At 36.0% G+C, this 21,754-nt stretch overlaps 1 protein-coding gene across 12 annotated transcripts in view; it reads left to right on the forward strand.

Annotated features, from left to right (window-relative positions):
* Positions 1 to 21,754, forward strand: part of RALYL (RALY RNA binding protein like) — a 407,935-nt gene that overhangs the window by 366,936 nt on the left and 19,245 nt on the right. For 6 of the 12 annotated variants that reach the window (XM_068672183.1, XM_068672185.1, XM_068672186.1 and 3 more), the window contains 5 exons: positions 3,831 to 3,878; positions 7,270 to 7,433; positions 8,065 to 8,187; positions 15,868 to 15,981; positions 21,060 to 21,238. In XM_068672183.1, the coding sequence (XP_068528284.1) occupies positions 3,831 to 3,878; positions 7,270 to 7,433; positions 8,065 to 8,187; positions 15,868 to 15,981; positions 21,060 to 21,238 (628 nt within the window). The remainder of the gene's footprint in view (positions 1 to 3,830; positions 3,879 to 7,269; positions 7,434 to 8,064; positions 8,188 to 15,867; positions 15,982 to 21,059; positions 21,239 to 21,754) is intronic. The other 6 variants (XM_068672190.1, XM_068672189.1, XM_068672187.1 and 3 more) reach the window with 5 other exon arrangements.

Genomic DNA, 21,754 nt, shown 5'->3' on the forward strand with positions numbered 1-21,754 from the left:
TCTTCTATCCTGACCTTGAGGGTGAAGAAGCTGGTGCCACAACTTTGCCAGTGGTCCCAGATAAGGAGTCACTTTGTGTGCATAACTGGATCTTTCCTGGTCCATATGAACAACATTTCCACACAGAAATGCTTTTTGCCAATGCAAAGAGATCCTGAGTGACCTGTGGAGAAAACAGAAAATCCCTCCCCACCTCCTTCTAGAGTCCCCACACCCATGTTGTGGGACATGGAATTTAATCAACAAGGACTCCTTGAATTGTGAAAAAGATTTCTCTTACAATAAGCTTAGACTAGAAAAGGAATGAAACCAACACCTGTTAGCCTGTTAAGTGGGTTAGCAAGTCACACTATTATAAGTCACTGTATGTTTGAATTTCATATTCCAGTAACAGGGTCACTAATTTTTTGGCAGAAAGATGAATAGGATAAACAAATTGGATAGCTGCAGCTGAAGACATGGGTATGCTCATTTCAGAGATTTATTGCCATGCAACATTCAGAAAACCTACAGCTACTTCTTATCTTAGTGGCAATGGATGCTACTGAAATAAACCATGCAAAAATGCAAAGCAGCTTAACTTTAAAGTTAGAGGCAACATCTCTATTACAGTCATTTAGATAGCTTCTCCTGTAAAACAGTTAATGAAAACTGCTGGGGTTTCTCCATATGAAAAATAAAAACATAATTGTAATCGTCCTCTTCCACATTTGTTGCAGCCTTTAAAAGTTTTTATCACACAATGAATGTTAATAAGCAACATGTCTCTTGGCAAATATAATAACAGTATCAGATGCTTGTGAAGCAATGAAATATTTTTAGAAGGCAATGGATATAGGCAACCCATGAGAGTTTACAAAAAATCATGGATTACTTTGCCATGTGATAATCAGATTCCAAAAAGTGCTACTTTTTTTCTGTTCCCACAGATAACATTAGACCATTTGGAGAATGATAAGTTGAAATTGTCACTGGTAAAGATGAAAGAACATAAAGGGGATGATTTTCAAGGCAGAAGTTACCTGAACAGGGAACAGGAAAAAGGAACAAAATTCTTAGGGGCTGATTGATGTGCAAAACTTCTTCTCTCAAAAGAGAAGTATTATTTCTGATTTTACACTAAATTAAAAAATAAAATGTGCTAAGCTACATTTTTCAATATAAAAATACTGTACCTAAGGAATACTGAGTGACAGGATCTCCTCAAGGGCAGAGTACGAGGAGGAGGTAAGAAAGGAGAGAAACATTTGGTTACCATACCAGAAACTCCTTCCTGCATCTTCCCTAATGAAAATACCCAGACAACAGCATCCAAAATTTCCACTATCTATCTACTTCTTAAGTTCATCTGTGAACTTTCCCCAATCACTCAACCCTCTCTCAAGCTTATTCACGTTTCCTAGCCCACTTAGATGCCCATCTTTAGCCTGAGACCTCCCACCCTGCCATGTCCCTCGAATGCCACAGTTTCCAGGCATGGGAGACTTTGAAACATCTCTGTCATGGCATTTTGCATATGAAAAATGTAATACTATGAAAACCAAGTGAAAAGCCAGCCTTATTCTGTCTTACAGCCCAGGGCTGAGTTTCCACAGAAAAGTATAGCTGCCCTTCAGCCTTACATCAGTTGGTAAGAGTGAATTATTGTTCATTGGCTTCATGGTCTTTAACCTTGAAAATTTGAATTTATTTCATCTTTATGCAAATAAAATTAATGTCACTCCAGGTGAAAGGTTTCATGTGACATGCCTTTTAAAATTAATCTTTTTCCTTCAAAATGTCTGTCCTCTTCTACTTAAAAATACAAACTGAATATTAAGTACAAGAATTGCAGCTAAAGAAAAACATTAGAAAACTGAATAGACATAAATAAAATCATAGCTTTACTACCTCTTAGTTCCATGTGCACAGGCTGTGGAGTGAAAGACAAAATAAGAACTGTTGCATAGTTTAGGGAAAATTTTGCTACAGTTGTTTTAAGATAAAATACAGAAATGTGATTGTTATACAAAATCTAAAAACTATTACTTAATGTTATTTTGGTTTCTTCACCACATTCAGCTTACCTTCTTCTATGTTCTAGTTTCCCAAGACTGTTTTATTTAGTGACTATTTCATGTAAAATGCATGTAAGGTTTTTCTTTCTCAAATAATTTACTGACGGGACTACAGTCAGTTTCTCATCTGATGAGTATGATGACCTTCAGTGCTGGCTGAGCATTATGTGGGTAGACAGCACAACTTAGAGGCATGAAGTTAGAGGCTTGGGCACGTGCGTCCAAGGCAGAGGTGGAAATTGCCCCTCACATCTTGCTCCTTTTGTATGTGTTTTTTTGAGTTTCAGACAAGTCAACCCCAAGGTGAAATAGTAACTGAGGTAATTTAAGCCTGAAAACTGTTTTTTTTTTTCCCTTGTTAAGCAATCAGCCTCTGAGACATAGCAGAGGGAATAAAAGGGGAAAGAAACTTTATGTTTTGAGGGAAAATAAACCCAAAGAACTTCAGAATTCTTGACCTATACTTTAAATTGTGCACTAAAGAAAAAAAAAAAAAAGGTGAAGAAATTTTCTTCAATATTGAAGAGCAGAAATAAACCAGAAGTCCATTCAGTTTGAAGACATATTTTTTAATATGTAGCTACCACCATTCATCTCCCTTTATTTTTTTATTTTATTTTATTTTATTTTATTTTATTTTATTTTGGGGACTGTTAGCGTTAGGTCAGAGGTTGGACTCGATGATCTTGAGGTCTCTTCCAACCTAGAAATTCTGTGTGATTTTCAGAGAATGTTTTCCTCTCTGCTTTGTCCTTCCTTCCTCTCTCTTTTTTACCATTCTGCTTTCTTATTTAAATTTTGTCCTTTTTTGTGATATTTTCTTTCTTCATGCCTCTCATGCCTTAATATTCATAATTGTCTTAAGCAAGTGAAAAACATGGTTTCTGTTCCTACTCCTTAATCAGGCAAAGTACAAATCCCTTGTGATTTTTCATTGCAGACCATTTATTATTTTTAATTCTCTTTTTGGTTTTGTGAGATAGGCTTCATTGCTATTTCTTTACCATAAAGGGAGAAAGTGGATAATGAAACATAGGAAGAACAATGCAGGATTGACTTTGCAATTGACAATGAAAAAAAAAAAAAAAAAGTTTTCCTCTGGACCTTTCCAATTTCCTACCTATACCTGTTTACCTTGAAGGTGCCTTTTTTACCCAGAGTGGTATGTGTATTCTCTTCTGAACATGAGGAAAGGTGTCACTAATATTTTTTGCTTGCATTTTCCTAACTTTTTTCCTTTTTTTTTTTTTTATAATTGTTGAAATATTCACAGATAAAGATTTGGTGCACTCAAGGATTGGTAGTCCAACCATTTTAATGGTTTTAATGAATCAAATTCATTGTTTAATCTCTGTCCTCACCTACTCACTCTTACCAATCATTCACATATTTAACAATCTTCCTAGACCACTGACTATGTTAGCCCGGCAAAAAAAGAGGGCTTCAGTATTAGAGTGCTCACTTCATTTGATCACCCAGAAAATTACACTATAACGATCCTCTAATTACAGAGCTTTGTACCGTGTTAAATCCTTTCTATGTGTTCTGTCAAATGTTTTCGCTGTTCTGCTTGCCCCAGACTTCACATTTCCAAATCTACTACATAGACCACACCACTGGCAAACATAATGCAGTGTTCGGTTGAGGAAAAGTGAAAGGACTTTGAAAAATAACTTGGAACGTGAGATTAGGCCAACATTACAACAATTGTTTTAACCAATGCATATTTTTCTATAAGTCAGTCCATTCTTGTTTTTCTGTGTTTTTCCACAGGGGTTATGTCTTTGATTATGATTACTACAGAGATGATTTCTACAATCGGTATGTGTGGTTGTATTTTTGTATATTTTGCATATTTTTATAATGTCATTTAGTTAGGTAGGTCTGTTTTGATTTTACAGATTATTCATTTCATCATTTCTATTGTGTATCAGAGGAGGATTATCTGAATATGTCACAAACAGAGAAGATTACCACCCAAAGTCTGCTCATTAAACAGTTATTTTGGTATTAGCTTTCTCTGAGAGATTCTGGGGCATTTTCTGTGCTGAAAAAAATTTAATGGTAGCTTGATTGCTTAGTGTTTCTTCCTACAGAATTCTTCCAGACTTATTTTCTCTGGAACATATAACAGCTGTAAAATTTGTCAGTATTGATGCTCGTGTCTTTTTCTTTCATCCATGTGTATGAAAAGATGTAGACTGTGTCCTGAAATATGTGTTTTTTCAAGCATCATCCAAGAGTGTTTACAAGCCTAGAAGGACCTTGAAGGTAGTCAAACCACAAGTTGAACAATATGTATATTTCTATAGGAGGAAAAGGAGTGTAGATACCTGAGCATTTGGAGACTTGTGCTTTGAGTGTGTTCATACAGCCTAGCTCAGCGTTGTGAAAATATTAAGGTATTCATTCAGATATAGCAGAATCACCAAAACAAAGGTTTAACATGCATGGCCACAGATAACCAACTCCTGATCCAGCAATCTTGTATCTCTGCATTACAGTAGCCTGGATTAGCATAGGCCGAATGAGTCAGAGGACAACACAACATTGCTCCACCAACCTGAAATCTGAGATTTCTTTTGCATGTAGTAGCAGACAACAGCAGAGTAGAAGTTTACACCCTTTACACCAAATTAAGTTGTCATGTGATATGTACCTTTCTCCTTAGAAACATGGTAGAAAAAGTACAGAAACAACATTTTTGTTTGTTTTCCTGGGATTTATTTTAATTCAAGCCACTTGATTCATTTTCTTGTATAAATAGCTATGTTCACCTTGGACAGAGCTAAATGGAGCGAGCTGTTATTTTTTTTTACACACGGGGTAAAAGCAATCATGGAGTAAAAGCGATTTAATCCTGCTGAGTCCAGCATTGACTGTAGGAGTAGCTCCTCTCCCAAAAGTTAACTTCAACAGGCTCGTTTTTACTTTCCCCAAGGTTGCTTCTCTGAATTTTGGCAGTGGATTTCCAGGTATTTCAGGTCAGAAAAGGGTGGCAAACCTGGTTACTGTCGTGAAAACCTGGTTACTGTTGTGAAATAAAATCTGTATGAAGACAGACAAGATCAGGACTGCACAATTTAGAAGGTGGGGGGAGAACAGGCATTTTGTATGCATATCAGTGATTATTGGGACAAAGTATAATTTTTGAACTGAATCACAGAATCACAGAATGAGTGGTTTGGGTCAGAAGGGCCATTAAAAAGCCTCTAGTTCCAACCCCCTGGCCATTGGCAGAAACATTTCCTGGTTACTCAAAGCCCTGTCCAACGTGGCCTTTAACAATTCCAGGGAGGGGGCATCCACAACGAATCTAAACCTACACTTTTAAAATTTAAAACTGTTACACCCTGTCCTGTCACTACACTCTCTGATAAAGAGTCCCTCTCCATGTTTCCTGTAGGCATGCTCCCCATCCAGAAATGAGCATTTCTGTTAATCTTTTCTCATATTACAAGCACAAGAGCAGGCAGTGTACTTCAAAACTGATAAAAGTATTATATGCTTTTTAAAGAAAGCATATAATAGAAATATGTAGAACTTCACACAACAAAATACCAAGACCAAAAGCTTTGCATAATTTCAAAATAAAAATTAAAATAGTAATACTAGATAACAATCCTTTTTCACATTTCAAAAAGGAAACATTTTTTAATTTCATTGCATTATCTAAACATGAACTACTGAAAGATAGAAAGAAAATCATATTTGGACAAATAATTGCACAATGATTTATTGCATGATAACTTACATTTCTTCCAAAATATTTTGTTCCGTTCATGTCAAACAGGAGACTGACCAACCTGCAGTTGATCCAATATAATAAACAATACGAGTGACAACAAACCATAATAGTTCTGCAAAAATTTTTTTAAAAAACGTGTTCATATTCAAACACAATTATTTAGTTATGTTCACAATAGCTAGAAACTGCTTATTTAGTCAGAATATTCAAGGTCATGAAATTCAAGCTCAATGGGAGAGACATGACCTTCATGACATGTTGTAAGTAGCTATGTGAAAGAAGAGATTTTATACTGCCTGCAGGATTACGATACAGACTACTGTAAGGTTCCCAGGATTTAAGCAGTAGGTGTTTACTTGACCAAAAAAGGGCTAGAAGACTTGATTTTACTTCCTGGTCCATATGCTATTAGACAGTTTACAGAATTACTGTTTCTTATGTGTCTGTTTTCAAATATGTTTCTATTGTATCTATCCACCCAGCAGGGGGACAGTGTTTAGAAATGTGAATATTAAACATGCAGTTATAAATCTGTGAATAGAAAACAAGATTATTTCCTGAGAATATTGCTTGTCCCTCTACTGTAGTTTCAGAACTGTAAACCTTCATGCTCTGACTTTCTTCTCCTGATTTGTGCTCATCTTTCATGTTCTAAACAAATCTGTAGATTTAATTGCTTTTTCTCTTGCCTTTGTTTTCTTCTGTGCAGATTAGTCAACAGTTTTCAGGATTGGGTTCCTGTTCTGCTTGGGAGCACTAGTTGATGTTGGTTATAGAGCATCTTCTAGTGACTGTAGTGGCAATTCTCTGAATACATACTTACTACAGTGGTTTTGCTTTGAACAAAACTACCTTTTTTATTATTATTAGCTGTGCTTTAGTATTTCAGTGATTCTAGATCAATTCATTATTCAATAAAGAGAAGATGATGGGCCTTCATTTCTGTCAATTCTAATGGATATACTAGCAACCTCAGGATAGCAACCTCACTAGCAACCGCAGGATATTTCTCTATGATTATGGTCAACTTCCAAAAAGTTCATTTATTTTGCAATCTGTAAGGACAGCAGATAGACAGAAAAGTAAAATCCAAGCCATGCATATGATAATGGAGCTGAAATGTCGCTACAACAAAATGTGCAGCTGTTAGTTGTGTGTGATTAAATGTTTTGGACCTGTGGAAAGCAGGTTATGGATTTTCTATAGGGTAAATAACAGAGTCCCATACAGCACCCTTCATTTAAATGATGCAAAATCAGAGCTATGCACTGGACTGTGGCTAAAATATGAATATGGCACTTAATGTTCATAAGTCCTTGAAATCTAGTTTGACTGTGATATAAAGTGATTATGATCTTAAAGGGTAATTTTCTCAAAGATAATAAGAAAATTTAATTGACAAGGCTTCCATGACATGAAACCACAGAAGGTTTTATGGAGTCCAGATGACTTCATCTTTTCTAGGTTGTTTGACTATCATGGCCGTGTCCCTCCCCCACCCCGTGCAGTGATACCACTGAAGCGTCCTCGTGTGGCTGTGACAACAACTCGCAGAGGCAAAGGGGTTTTCTCCATGAAAGGAACATCACGATCCACCTCAAGTGGGGCTTCTTCCTCAGGATCCAAATGTGAGTTGTTCATCAGTTGGGTTTTATTGACACAGTGATCATATTAATTTCTGCAAGCAGACACCTTCCAATATATAGCACTTTAGTAGTTATTTATTAGCCTCAGCATTTAGCTTGAAAAAGTTGTTTAGTTACCAAAGGTGTTCCACCTTTCCTGCAAGTCAAAGAAAACATTAGTGTAACTTTTGAAGGAAATCCTGTCAAAAACATGACCTTTGGACTTGTTTACTTAGCCTCAGAAGAAACCTGTTTAAAATCTCCTATAATCTTGACTGTTTATGCATCATGAGCTCTTGTGAACAGATGATCATAAAGCAAAGCTAATAATCTTGTTATAGACAAACCGAGGCACTCTGCTTTCTGTTGAGATGTGAGGGTTGTTTCCACTCATATGAGAAGTGTGGAGGGTGGCCTTGGGCAGGGGAGGAAGGGAGGTTGGGTTGTACTTTTTTTGCCAGTGTTTCTTTTGAAGGTAGAAAAGGCAAAATGTATTTGCCTGTTCTACAAGGGAGTGCAAACGAAGATTGGCAATTTGGGGTTATTCAACCCCTTCTTAGTGAGCTGGCCTTAGAAGAGCTGTTGAACAGCAGGTATTCCCTCCTACATACTCACCTACTTCCCCACCCTGTAGTATCTCCCAGGAACTTCATTTTCCTCTCCGTGCATCTTTCAGCACCCACCTGTCTTCCCCTGCCCCTTATGTGGAGTGATACTGCCCTTGGAAGCGTCACTGGAAGAGGAAGAGAAAGATCAGGTAGGGATCAGATATTAGAAAGACTGAAGGGACTTCAATAAGAAACTTGCAGTACCAAACTGGCCAAACAGTACCAAAGTATCATACTGTTTTACACACAAGCATAAAGTGAATCCACCAACAGTCCACCTTTACGGAAAAGGGGATGATTATGGCATCAAGATGAGCTAATTATATACTCTGCATGAATAACCTATCCAAATCTCACACACTAGCATCTAACAAAGAAAATAGAACTCTAGTGAGTCTGCTAGGATCTATTCTTGATTCTGTTGTATGAACTGATGATATTGAAGACCTTGAAAGAAAATGTATAACAAATATGCATGTGGCTGAAGGAATGGAAGGAATGGATAAGCAGAGAAAGAATAAGAGAAAAAGATAATTCTGTACACTGGGAACAGGGAGCTCAGGCCACTTCTTGGAAGGGATGACATTCTGGAAAAGAGGATCTGTTGTCTTGACAGTTGAATCACACACAAGTCTCTAGGGAATGAGCTAGCTAGATGTCTGTTACCAACAGTGGGAGCTTTGATACCTAGCATGCAGGAACACATAAATCTAGGTGTTGTATTATGAAGCTCACTCACACCGTAAGGGGTTGTCTGTGAGTAGTAACACTTCCTTTGTTCTCTGGAGAACAAACATATGTCTAGATCATTTTCATTCACATCTTGAACAAACCCACTTGTTCACTTACACTCCTTTTCATTCTTCAAATACTGAAATATGACACCTAATTTCAATTTAAATGAAAGCATACAACTCAAGATCTTTGCTTTTGTAGATCTAAAATTTAAATTATTTTCCTAGTCTTTTCCATGCCTTGAGCCTTTGGGTTTTTCCAGAGTGAATCAAAGCTTTAGTAAGTATATACAGTTACAGATTCACTCATTACAACTCCTTTTTTAATTTTTTACCAATGTTTTATCCACATGAAAAGTTAGTCATATTACTTGTACAAAAGGGTGGTCTAATAAGAACGGGCCTTTTGAACAAACTTTCTCTCAAAGAAGATGAATTATTTTCAGATAATTTTATATATTTTTCCCCTTGCTGTCTAGAACAAGAATAATTACAGGATAATTCTAGAGAGCCCAAGACCTTAGTGTATCTCAAGGGATACCACGGAAATATCTCACCTGGAAATCCGGATTTTCATTGTAATGAATGTGACACAGCATCTTACAATAACACATAGATATCTGCTCCTGAGAATAATCATCAAATTTGCTTTATTACTCATCCTGTATTTCAGAAAATATTTCATAGGCCTATGTCAAGTAGTGCTTACTGCAGACTGCAGGATTCAACCTTAGTGCAAGTATGAGTACCCAAAGCTCCTTCCTGTGAAAACTCACAGACATTGCCTGTGCAACATGACAGATGTTGATTGCAATCAAGTTTGGAGATCTCAGCAGGCAGTGTTGTGCCTCAGTGAAAGTAACCTTTAGTGTATGCAGGTGTTATGTGAATTTTGTCAGTCTTACAGCTCCAAGTGACAAGATCATCTTTGTATCCGGCTCTAAAAGGCCGAAAAGATCTGCAAGTTGCATCACTAAAAACATGGGCCTTCATTTTGACCCCTAATGAGTTCACCCTCAGTTCTTTAAAATGTCAATTGGAACACAACTGCTGAAAACATTTATTTTTCTGGACAAAATGAAAGAAAATACTATTTTTGCACGCACTACACCTGAAAGCATTTTTTTTTTCATTTTGTTTTGTTGTGTTCTTGTTTTGTTTTGTTTTGGTTTTGTTTTAAGAAAAGTAAGGCTCACTGCATACTGACTTTCATGCTTGATTTCCCCATAGAATTATATCACTGTTTGTCAAGTCCAACCAAACCATCTTAAAGGTAGAAACACGATTTTGTTGACTTGGGCAAGAATGTAATCAGCTTATTGTAAGACGTTTATCAGAGAAATAACCAAGCTGTTCCCTAAGGGGCTTCAAACTAGAAAGCAGAGAATGTATGCTATCTATAGGAAAAGTTTGTTATACTGAACTGTGGAATGAAGCAGGTTTTATTTTTTCCCCTCTTACTCTACAGTGCTAATATAAACCCCTTGAACTAATGTTGATTTTAATTGTAATTTATTGCTAAATAAATAAAGGATCTCTTTGGTAAGAATAAATGTAGTTGGTGGGAAGGAAGCTTTATTTCAGCTTTAATGACATTCAAGGCCAAATCCAACTTAATGACACATTCCTATTTCAAAATGGTGTTGCATATGCTTGAAAGATTTCACCCCCAAATAACAAAATTCTCATGAGATCACATGCATTAATAGAGTTTTCAGGTTTGAGTAGCAATCTCATAGGCATAGCTGTTTTCCACACTCAAGCTGGATCCAGAAAATGAAGGCATTTATGTAGTAGTAAAGGTCACAGCACAGTGGAACTCTCTGTGAAATTAGCAGAATTAGAATTACTTATTTCTGAAAACCAGCAATCCAAAGACAGAAGTTTGTTGCCATACACAGCAAAGACCTTACAGAAGTATAATACCAAAAAAGCCTTTTTCACTGATAAGAACATCTGCAAAAATAATGTCTGCCAGTGCAGTAACTTATTTTTCTACCAAGAAGGGATAATATGTGTGCTGAGTTTGCTTCCAAAACACAAAATAAGTTAGGAGGATTTGATTTCATTTTTGAATCTATGCTTGTTCTAGGATTAGTTGACAACATTTTCTTTTATTTTTAACTCCAAAAATAGAAAAAAAAAATAAATCAACCTTTTCACATTATCAGAAGAAACTCATAAAGTAAAACACATTGGTGTGCAAACTACAAATGGTAGTTTTTCACATAAATGGTATGAAGCAACAGATTAGTTATTTTTTCTATTTTTGAGTTAGCACTCAAAAAAATGCTCACTTTTTCTGACAACATAGAAACTGATGCTCTTGGAGTATGCACTTTCTTTTTATGCACCTGAAAACAAAAGGAAAACAATAATCAATTTTTTTATCACCTTTGTGCATGAGATTAAGGAGTAGATACAGAAGAGGTTACAATATGTGCTGAATTACTCAAAATTAATTCATTTTGACTTTTATAGTTTATGCTTAACTTCATCAACTAACCCATTTTTCAATGAAATCTGAAGGCATATGGTATATGGTAAAGCATTTTATATTAAACTTGAAGAGCTCAGATAAAAATATAACATTTCTTTCCAAAGAAAACTGAATCATGCTTTGAGGGTGAATCAATTTTTGTTATGTCAAAAAAAAAAAAAAAAAAAAAAAAGTTTCACAAATATTGCTGTAATTCAACAGGGATACTTTAATTTCTAAAAATATAACTGACCTCAATTTTAAATCTCTTTGAGCTGGGTGCAGCTTGTTTCTTTTAGTGCAAGATGTTTAAATGAAAGATGCATTCTAGAAAACTCATATTTATAGCAGAGGACTGGAAAGGACTGGAAGTTACTGAAGTAACTTCCTTGTTTTTTTTAAGAAAACACACAATCTAATCCTTTCCAAACAAAATAAGCTTCACCTTAAAGACAGATGGGGTTGGGTTTTTCTATTTCTGTTTCTTCTCACTTCCAGCTTAAATTTGTTTCTCATTTGTTCATATCCATGTGCTGTGCCAATACTGTCTTAGCTTAAAGTTTTATTTTTCTTTCATGTTTCATGTCTTGGGCAAACACACAAAGTTCTGTCACATTACAGGTTTTCCATTCCTATGGTCATCTTCATGGGCCTTCTCCCCAAATATCTGCTAGAACTCAGTGTTTCAGGCTGTATGTGATATTCCAAGTAAGCTCTCACAATTGCATTGATATTTTCCAATCTTTAGAAACACATTGTTTTACACATCCTAGTATTGCATTTTCTTTTTCATGGGTGCCTTATGATAGCCTACTGTCAACCTGAGATTACAACTATACCCAAGGTTAATTCTGTCACTCTCTTTTTCAGCTGATTATTTTTCATGTTAAGAGCAAAAGTTCCACTGTTAGTCAAACAAGTGCAGATTTTTTTTTTCAGTGCAGTTGAATTTCATCTTTTTTCTACTGTAGCATTCCTTAAACTCACCTGATTCCTTCTTCCATTCCAGTTTATTCTGAATAGATATCATACAATTTCACGTCATCAGCAAATTTTATTTTACTTCAGCTGTTTGAAGATTTTTAGCTATTCTGATGTCAGTGCTTGAGGAATTGCATCGATATATTTTTCCCTTTCAATACATGCATTTTTGTCATCTGCTGACCACTGCTTAAATGCTCATATAGAAACAAATGTAAGCTCCTTTAGTTTCCTGTACTTTAACTAAAAAGCAGATGAGCAAACATAAACATTTTAAATATGTGCATCTCTGTTCTTATGTTTATGACCTACTTCTTGCATGAGATCAGTCTGAAAAAAAAATGAAAATCAGTTAAAGCTTAATGGATAATGTCCATACTCAAAGCAAGACACCTGAGGTACAGTATTTACAGTCTTTAGATTTTGGCTGTGTTGTAACACTGTGCTTAAAGGCTCTACAATTATTCTCAAGCTCTATATCACAGAATCACAGAGACACAGAAACACAGAATCACAGAATGGCTGAGGTTGGAAGGGACCTCTGAAGGTCTTCTGGTCCAAATCCCCTGCTTAAGCAGGGCCACTTAGAGCAGGTTGCTCAGGACCATGTCTAGATTATTTTTGATGATCTCCAAGGATGGAGACTCCACAACCTCTGCTGGTGTCTGACCATTCCCACAGCAAAAATAACAAACTACATGTATTAAATAATAAATAAATAAATAAACAAACAAACATTAAAAGAAAGATGAGGAAAGGTTTTTTGTGTAGAGGGAATGTCATGTGTTCTAATTTGTGCCAATGGTCTTTGTCAGTACAGCAGTACTGTGAAAAGTCTGGCTCCTTCTTCTTTATTTTCTCTTGTACTGGGGAACCCAGAACTGGTCACAGGACTCCAAATGTGGCCTTATCAGTGCTGAGTAGAGGGGAAGGATCACCTCCCTCAACCTGCTGGCACCATTCCTGCTAGTGCATCCAAGGATAATTATGGCCTTCTTTGGCACAAAGGTGCATTGCTGGCTAATGATAACTTGGTGTCCACCCAGACCTTAAAGTTCTTCAGAATTTGTCTTTAGTAATCTCTGCTTATTACAGAAACTGACAGTGGAATTTCTCTTGTAGAATTATTTTGAGGATTTGCACAGTTCCCAGAAAATTAAGAGGATAAGTGACTCAGATAACTACAACTACATTGTAAGGTTGAAAATGGGGTGGACATTTGGAACTTGGTATGGATTCATAGAGAATCTGTCCCCTTTTTTCTTTCAGTCCTTTTTTAACACTAACTTGAAGTGATTCATTGTAATCTCCTATTTAATAACCTTATTTAATGTAAGCAATAAGTTGCAGATTCAGTGTCCAGAGTTTAGGCAAATAGTTTTGGCATTAGGGGAATCTCACAGGAAAAAAAAAAAAAAAAAAAAAAAGTGGTAGCAATAATGCTCTTCTGCAGTTTTTAACATCTTCATTTATTGTTGAATACCCACTACTGTATCTGTGTTCCCTCTAGCATCTAGCATAGTTCTTCTCAAACTGATTTATATCTGAAACACCTCAGGGAAGTCCCTGTGAAGCAGGTTTGACCAGAATTGCACAGTAGTCCTACCTATATGCCTGTTTCCTCACCAGACTCAGAAATACAAAAGTTTTCTGCTTTTGTATACTGGGAACAAATATAATTAGGTCCTTGTGGTGTCTCTTCTGACTTTTGATATTTTGATATATACCTGATCAAGGTAAAGGAAACAACTCTTAACCCAACAGCTTGGCCACATGGGATGTTGCCAGCTGTCTTCTTAGTGGGCTGCTGTGGATACCTAGCATTCCCCGCTGGACAGATGCACATCATTTCACTTTGTAGTCTGTATAGCTTTGCTACTCCAGCATGGACAAATATTAGCCCCCCAATGGAAGCAGTAACCTTCTAAATAAACATATGTCAAAATCTTAGTGTTTTGTTACAGATCTGGGAGGATTGGACAGTGATGCATTATTTCTCTGAGAACTTTTAAGGCCTTGCTTTATAAGTATACCGAACTATTCCTTCAAATACTATATAACATACAGGAATCCATCACAAATGTTACTTCTAATCTTTGTTCTCTAAAGCCTGATACTCATTCAATGTGAGATCAGAGGTTTCAGCCTATGATATTGTGAGGTACACAAATCCTCAACATAAGCACATGATTAAGCAAGTTTACTACTGCATATAGCAACATAGTCATTTTAGTTGACTTGTAACCATAAAGACCCAAACCATAATACAAAATACATTGGTACCTCAGTGAATGTGCTCGAAACTTGCATTAAGGTTGGTTTAGAAGCAGGCATTTAGTACCACTGAAGTACACAGTAACTTGTCTGCACACTTCATCAGCAGATTTTAACTGTCCAATAAAAAATAACCATGAGACACTACAATGAGATACATGCCCAAGAGTCAATGAACGGGACTAATCAGACAAGATGTAGCCAGGAGACCCTTTATGCAAAAAAAGAACAAGTTCTTATCCATGGCAGAACATGGCTTCCCAGGCTAGCTAAGGACCCTCCAGTTGCTCCAAATACAAACCCCAAAAGTACTACACATCCTCCTTCAGCAAAGATAATCACTACTCTTCCATTGCTAGTTCCTCACAGTGTAAGATGGTGGTCAGTTTCTTCCTACAGGAGCTGTGAGACTGACAGTTGTGTTAGCTGCTCTTGAACTTTATAATGGCTTTATTCTCCCTTGCTAGTGCATGGTTTTTGTCTTCTCCACTTGGCCTTTTCAACATGATATGCAAGCACCAATGGGACAAAGTGATCTGTTAGGATTTATTTTCTGAGCATAAGCTCATTTGTGAGTGCTGTAATGCTGTTTCTTCTGAAGCCAAAACACCTTCAAAACACCCCTTCTTAAGTTAGACAACAGGAGTGCAATAATGCCCAGAAATGAGGAATAATGCATTGCAACATGCATTTGGAAACTTCAGCTCTTAATCTACTTGAGTTGCCTCCATGTTGCTACCTGGGATCATAAAAAGAAATATTTCCATGTGCTACCTACAGCTGGAAAAAGTACAAGAAATTATCCAGAACTGATTATTTTAAAGCAATGATACTTAATACCTTCTAACGCAATGAAGTTGACTGGAAAATAACAATGCATTCCTGGCTGCCATGACATTTATGTTACCATTCAATCTCATTGAAAAATACCTACCGCTTCAGTGAGGGATCTTTTTATTATTATTGCTATTATTGTTGTTACTACTACAAAACAGTCCATCAAAATATCATTGCAAGGCTGTTAATGGTCAGTCTTATTTGAATCATTCTTTCACTGTAGGCTGCTTTTCAGTAAAAGTTATTTCAATTTACTAAAGCTGCCATTGAAATGTTTTGCTTGAAATGCTTATTACAGCGAATACCCCTCACATAACCTCTTGTCACAAGTATCCTGTGATTTCCTAGGATTCAGCATTATTAACTAACAATGATAGATTTAAAAGTTAAATCTCTAAAAATGGTCAGAGAAATGAAGAAGTAGTCTTCATACTAAAACAAATGAAAAAGAAGAACATATTTTGTTCATGGGGTGTGCAGATATAGTTTATTTCATGTGTTGCATCTTTGCTCTTTTTCCACAGTGAAATCAGATGAGTTGCAAACAATCAAGAAGGAATTAACCCAAATCAAAACAAAAATTGACTCCTTGCTAGGGAGACTGGAAAAGATTGAAAAGCAGCAAAAAGCTGAAGCAGGTAGGTGAAAAAAATATTTAGTTACATTAATTAAACCAGAGCCTATTTATCAGACAAGGAAATGGTTAAGAGAGAGAATGGAAGACTTCCAGAAATTTTTGTATATAATGGAGGGCCTGAAGCAAGGTAAATTAACTATCAGGTAGAACAGTTGGGAGGGAAAATTAACATTCTTCACAACATCATGCAACATCATTTCTATAATTTTTTCCTATAGTCTAGGGGAGAGAGAGAGAGAAGGTAAGGAAAGAAGAAAGAGAGAGAGAGAGAGAGAGAGAGAGAGAGAAGGAAGGAAGGAAGGAAGGAAGGAAGGAAGGAAGGAAGGAAGGAAGGAAGGAAGGAAGGAAGGAAGGAAGGAAGGAAGGAAGGAAGGAAGGAAGGAAGGAAGGAAGGAAGGAAGGAGAAGGATTCTGATAGATGTCCTGGAAATAAAATATCACTAAGCAATTGACTTAGAGAGAAAGAATTAATTTAAGAGGTTGTTGACTGTGGGGATACCTGTGTTATCCCCAAAAAGAATATTTAGATTGCCTGGTCAAGAGGCAATAGTTACAAGTTGCAGCAAGTAAATATACAGTTTGGTATAAGGAAAAAAAAATCACCTATATTGCTACTAAACACTATAACAAGTTTCCCAAAGAGTCTGTAGTATGTTCATCCTTGGAACCATTCAGAACTCATCTGTCCAATGCCCTATGAACCTGTACTGAACTTTGAGGTCAGTCCTGCTTTGAAAAGGGGGTTGACTTGGAGAGCCCAGAGATCCCTTCCAGCCTAAACTACTGTGTGAAGTAGTTGTGTCTGTGTAAAACTGGCCACATCTCCAGTTCAGTTTGTCTCTGGCTTGAAAAGTTTTGTTTTGAGGCAAACCTCAGGAATGACAAAATCCAACACTGGTTTCTAATGTAATGAAGATTTTTATTCCTGTCAATACGGTGATCATTTTGTTAGTTGAATGATCTCACCTAGCAGCACTTTAAAGACATGCTGAGCACTTATAAGGGTTTTATAAGACTGTATTTTCACCATGGTATATATGAAAATATACCTCAGTTCTTGTTACTGTCTATGGTATTTCCTTGGCTACTCTCTTATAAATCACTTGGTATATCACTGTACAGAAGCTGTGTACTAGAGAGTTGATTTGAATAAGAGACGGTAGGGAAATGGAAGCCTTACCTCATTAAAACTCTCAATGTTTCTTTTTTCCCTCTCCATTCTCTGATGAAAACTTTTAATGTATTCTGTGTGAAAAGTATGAAAGAGAGAGTCTGCATCAGAATTCACAGCTGCTCAAGGGTCTGGGTACCCACATGTATGTCCCTCACCTAACTCCAATCAGTTACAGGAGCCAAAAAGCCCCAACAGGACACATCAAGGCTGTGAAAAAGAATTAGTAGCTGAGGTTCATGGACCTCTCAGAAGCAAAACAGGTATTTAGATCAGGATCTCTCATGATCCTAAGTGCCTTCACTATTTGTTGATCTGTTGTAGGGATGTCTTTCTGAGCCCAAAATTTACTGCTGGTATTGAGAAATGAATGATTGGATTGCTGAGGGTGGGATATTACAGAGAAATATTTTGTGGTTAACAATTCGTGGAAAGAAAAGAAGAAGAAGAAGAAGAAGAAGAAGAAGAAGAAGAAGAAGAAGAAGAAGAAGAAGAAGAAGAAGAAGAAGAAGAAGAAGAAGAAAGGAAAAGGAAAAGGAAAAGGAAAAGGAAAAGGAAAAGGAAAAGGAAAAGGAAAAGGAAAAGGAAAAGGAAAAGGAAAAGGAAAAGGAAAAGGAAAAGGAAAAGGAAAAGGAAAAGGAAAAGGAAAAGGAAAAGGAAAAGGAAAAGGAAAAGGAAAAAAGGAAGAGAAAAAAGAGAAAGAGAGAAGAGAAGAGAAGAGAAGAGAAGAGAAGAGAAGAGAAGAGAAGAGAAGAGAAGAGAAGAGAAGAGAAGAGAAGAGAAGAGAAGAGAAGAGAAGAGAAGAGAAGAGAAGAGAAGAGAAGAGAAGAGAAGAGAAGAGAAGAGAAGAGAAGAGAAGAGAAGAGAAGAGAAGAGAAGAGAAGAGAAAGAAAAGAAAAGAAAAGAAAAGAAAAGAAAAGAAAAGAAAAGAAAAGAAAAGAAAAGAAAAGAAAAGAAAAGAAAAGAAAAGAAAAGAAAAGAAAAGAAAAGAAAAGAAAAGAAAAGAAAAGAAAAGAAAAGAAAAAAGAAAACCTACAACAACAAAAACAGGTCTGAAAAACCTTGCCTTTTATTAATGATCATTTTCTAAGTTGACAGACAAGGACCAATGTCTCAGCTGTTATAGTTTACCCCACAAAATAAGTTGAGTGCTTTTTTCGAAGTCTAAGGTAAACCATCAGTATAGAACCTGATTACCTCTTTTAGGAGAACTGTACATAATATGTATTCATTAGATTCTATTTTGTATTTTATGCAAGTTATATAAAAGTTGATGTAATCAGTGAAGTTGTGATTGCAAGGCAATACATTGAATCACTTATGCACTGAAATGCTCTGAGATAGCAGATCGCTACTTCAGAAAGCTTTTTTATAAAACCCATTACTATGCAAAATAACCTGCATGTCATTGTACTTTGATATCCAATTTTCACTTTTGCTAAAGCACTATAGTGAACTCATTTAAATAGAAATCATCTCAAAGAGGAAAATGTTGATTTGTATTGAATCATACTCTTATGCCTTTTGAAGACAAGCAATGAATAATCTCAGAAATTAAAATCTGTTTTCAAATTGTTGATGTTTTAAAACATCAGGTGCAAAAGCTGTCCCTCATGTTCCTTGTGTCTCAGGAAGGAGATGGAGGGGGATGAGGAGGAAAAACACATCAGATATACCACAATCCCCATTTAAGTCTCCTGAGCTGACAAAGAGAGCTATGTAGCCTGTGGGATGAGTCCACAGATGAATGTTTCTTCAGCTAAAAGCTTTGCGTAAGATAAAGCTGCATCAGTAGCTGAACAATTTCATTTACAGCATCAGATGTGAGATTATTTTTTCCTTCTCTATGGTTTGGCAATTTTATTTCTTACTTTTCTGTGCCAGAAGGTATGGCCTCACTAAGCCTGGGATCAGAGAGGACCTATGTCTATTTAAGAGAAACACACAAAAGAAAAAAATCAAGCCATCATCTTATACTGTTTTTTGATTTGTTTGTTTGTTTTAAGTTTGTAACACTTGCAAGGAGAGTAATTGTTAATCTTAGAAGTTAGACATCTGAAGGAATGTGACAGGTTAAATAGGTGCACTGAACAACCTCATTGCATACTTCAATCACTGTTCTATGTCTGCATCTCTATATAATAATGGTTGATATTCTGTCTTTTGTTACTATCAATCACTGAAAATTTCAGCATCATGAATATAGCAAAGAGAAATTAAAAGTAAAATATTGTTCATTTGACACTTATGAGAAAAAAAAAAACAACACTATGTTAATACTTTAAACAAGAAAATCTGTGTACTCAAAGTTTATTGACAATAAATATGTAAGGAATATGAAAATCAGTCCTTTACATAGGGAATCTGTAGGAATAGCTTCTTTGTTTGTAAAATTCTCAGTCAGAAATCCGGGGATAAGAAACTGTTCTGACATGATAAAATTGTTAGATATCTGTAAAATCAATGATTAAGATTTTTAAAAGTGGTTGCTGAAAAGTAAAATATTAAGTTTAGTTTCTCAGAAGAGCACAAAAGAGTTAGCTGTATTTTAGTCTCCTCTGAAGACCCCGGTCTATATTCTTATTCAGATGATTAGAGTGACCAAATTTTTTACCAGTTGTCACCTAAAAGTTTTTTTCCATTAAAATGTATAAAGTCCACAATTTCGGTAACCCTTTTTGAAGCCCTTGACTAAAATTGATTCAGTTGTCACTACCACAACCAGATTAATTTCAGAACATGATGGGGAAAGACATAGTAGATGTAGCTGACTTAACTCACATTTCCTTCTGCAATAAGGCAGCTAGTGTACCTATATCACCATAGAAGGTAAGACTCTGGGCTGAATCGGCTACTGATATGTATGACCACTCTGTTCTCAAAACAGTTATCTAAGATGACTTCTTATTCCTTATGTACAACAATCTTTCTGTAGAAAGTATGTGATGAAGGGGTAAATTCTTCATTATTCTGTATCTTCAGTAAATGAATTTGAAAATGAAGGATTAGAGACTAACAAAGACTGAGGAGATGAAAGTAAATTGTAAAATAAATGCGCAGAGGTAGAAGAAAAACAAATTAAGGTTTAAGACTATGATCCAGAAAAGTGTGAGGAGATTTGAATATTGTATGTTGCAGGTAATAAAATATTGTATGTTGCATTATTAAAATAAAATAATAATATATTCATGGAGCTGAAAGATATAGAGCTTCATAAGCAATCTGCAGATTCATTGGTTGTCCCACAAGATAGATGATACACTAGCTAGAGTTTTAGAACAGTCAAATCTCATAAAGAATAAGATAGTGCTGTTTTTTAGAAATTTTATCATTGATGGGTATTGTCACCTTCAGACTGAAAAGACATTGGAAATCCAGCTACATGCAACTAATTCTGTGGCCCATGTTCAGTCTGAGCATATTAACCTTTTCATCTAAACTCCTGATGTGCATAGGAATAAGACTGTGATCCTTCCCACCATTCTAGCAACCAGTCTGTCTCTGAAAATCCCTGTTTACTTATCAGCAATTAACAGCCATTCATTTCTCAGGGCACAGAGATCTGTGTACTTCTCATTGGCTGCAGATAAATAAATATACGGTGATTATGCCAAGTGGATTCCCAAGAAAAAGCAGAGTCCAAAAAAACAAAAAGCTGTTTCTATTGGTAAAGCAAACCTTCATCCACTGAATGGGATGAATGAGCATGTTGGTACTTTGGCTGATGTATGTATCATTTTTTTAAAACAAGGGTTTTTATCATATTTGCCTGGTAGATATTGACACATTGATTTTAACAAACCTAGCTCATCTGGAGATGGGAAACTTAGGTTTCTTCCTCAGAGCACTTTTCTTTGCCACCAATAGGGAAGGTTACTGAATCTCTATAGAGTATGTTTTCCTTACAGAAGCTCAAAAGAAACAAATGGAAGATAATGCTGATTTGATTCAAGAGGAATGCATATCAGAGAATGCAGATAACTCTACAGAAGAGCCTATTGAAGGAGGGCCAGATGCAGATGGGGATGGAGAAGAGATGACTGATGGGATAGAGGAGGATTTTGATGAGGATGGCAGCAATGAGCTGGTAAGGAATAACCATGCCATGTCTGTCTATACAGTTGCTACACATAACCACAGAGAACCAAGAATCTTGGTTAACAAAAAAGGTCACAGCAGCACTGTGATATTCTGTAACAAGTACCAAGCCCTACATTCTTCATACACTGCAGTATCTGTTAAGCAAGGGAACCTCTGAGGATAAACAAGAAAACTATATTTTACTACACTTGGTGACTTAAGAAAGGAAATTAAATGTACTTTTTAAAAATTTTATTTTAATTTATGATTGCACATTTAATGAAATGTAGATAAGAAAGGAAAGCATGGGTATTGTTCTGTTTTGAATTGGTTAGCTTTTAACTGGAGCATTTCAAAATAAGATTCTAGAACGGATAACTTTCTCATTAATAACCATGTGGTCTTCAGTAATCCCCAGTCTCTGTCTTCTATGTGTATCTACTGTAGTCTGCACTGACAAATACAGATTTTTTTTATTTTATTTATTTTTTTATTTTTTTTACGGAAGGATTTTGACCTAATA

The sequence above is a fragment of the Anas acuta genome, chromosome 2, assembly GCF_963932015.1.
Source record: "Anas acuta chromosome 2, bAnaAcu1.1, whole genome shotgun sequence".
Taxonomy (NCBI): Eukaryota; Metazoa; Chordata; class Aves; order Anseriformes; family Anatidae; genus Anas; species Anas acuta.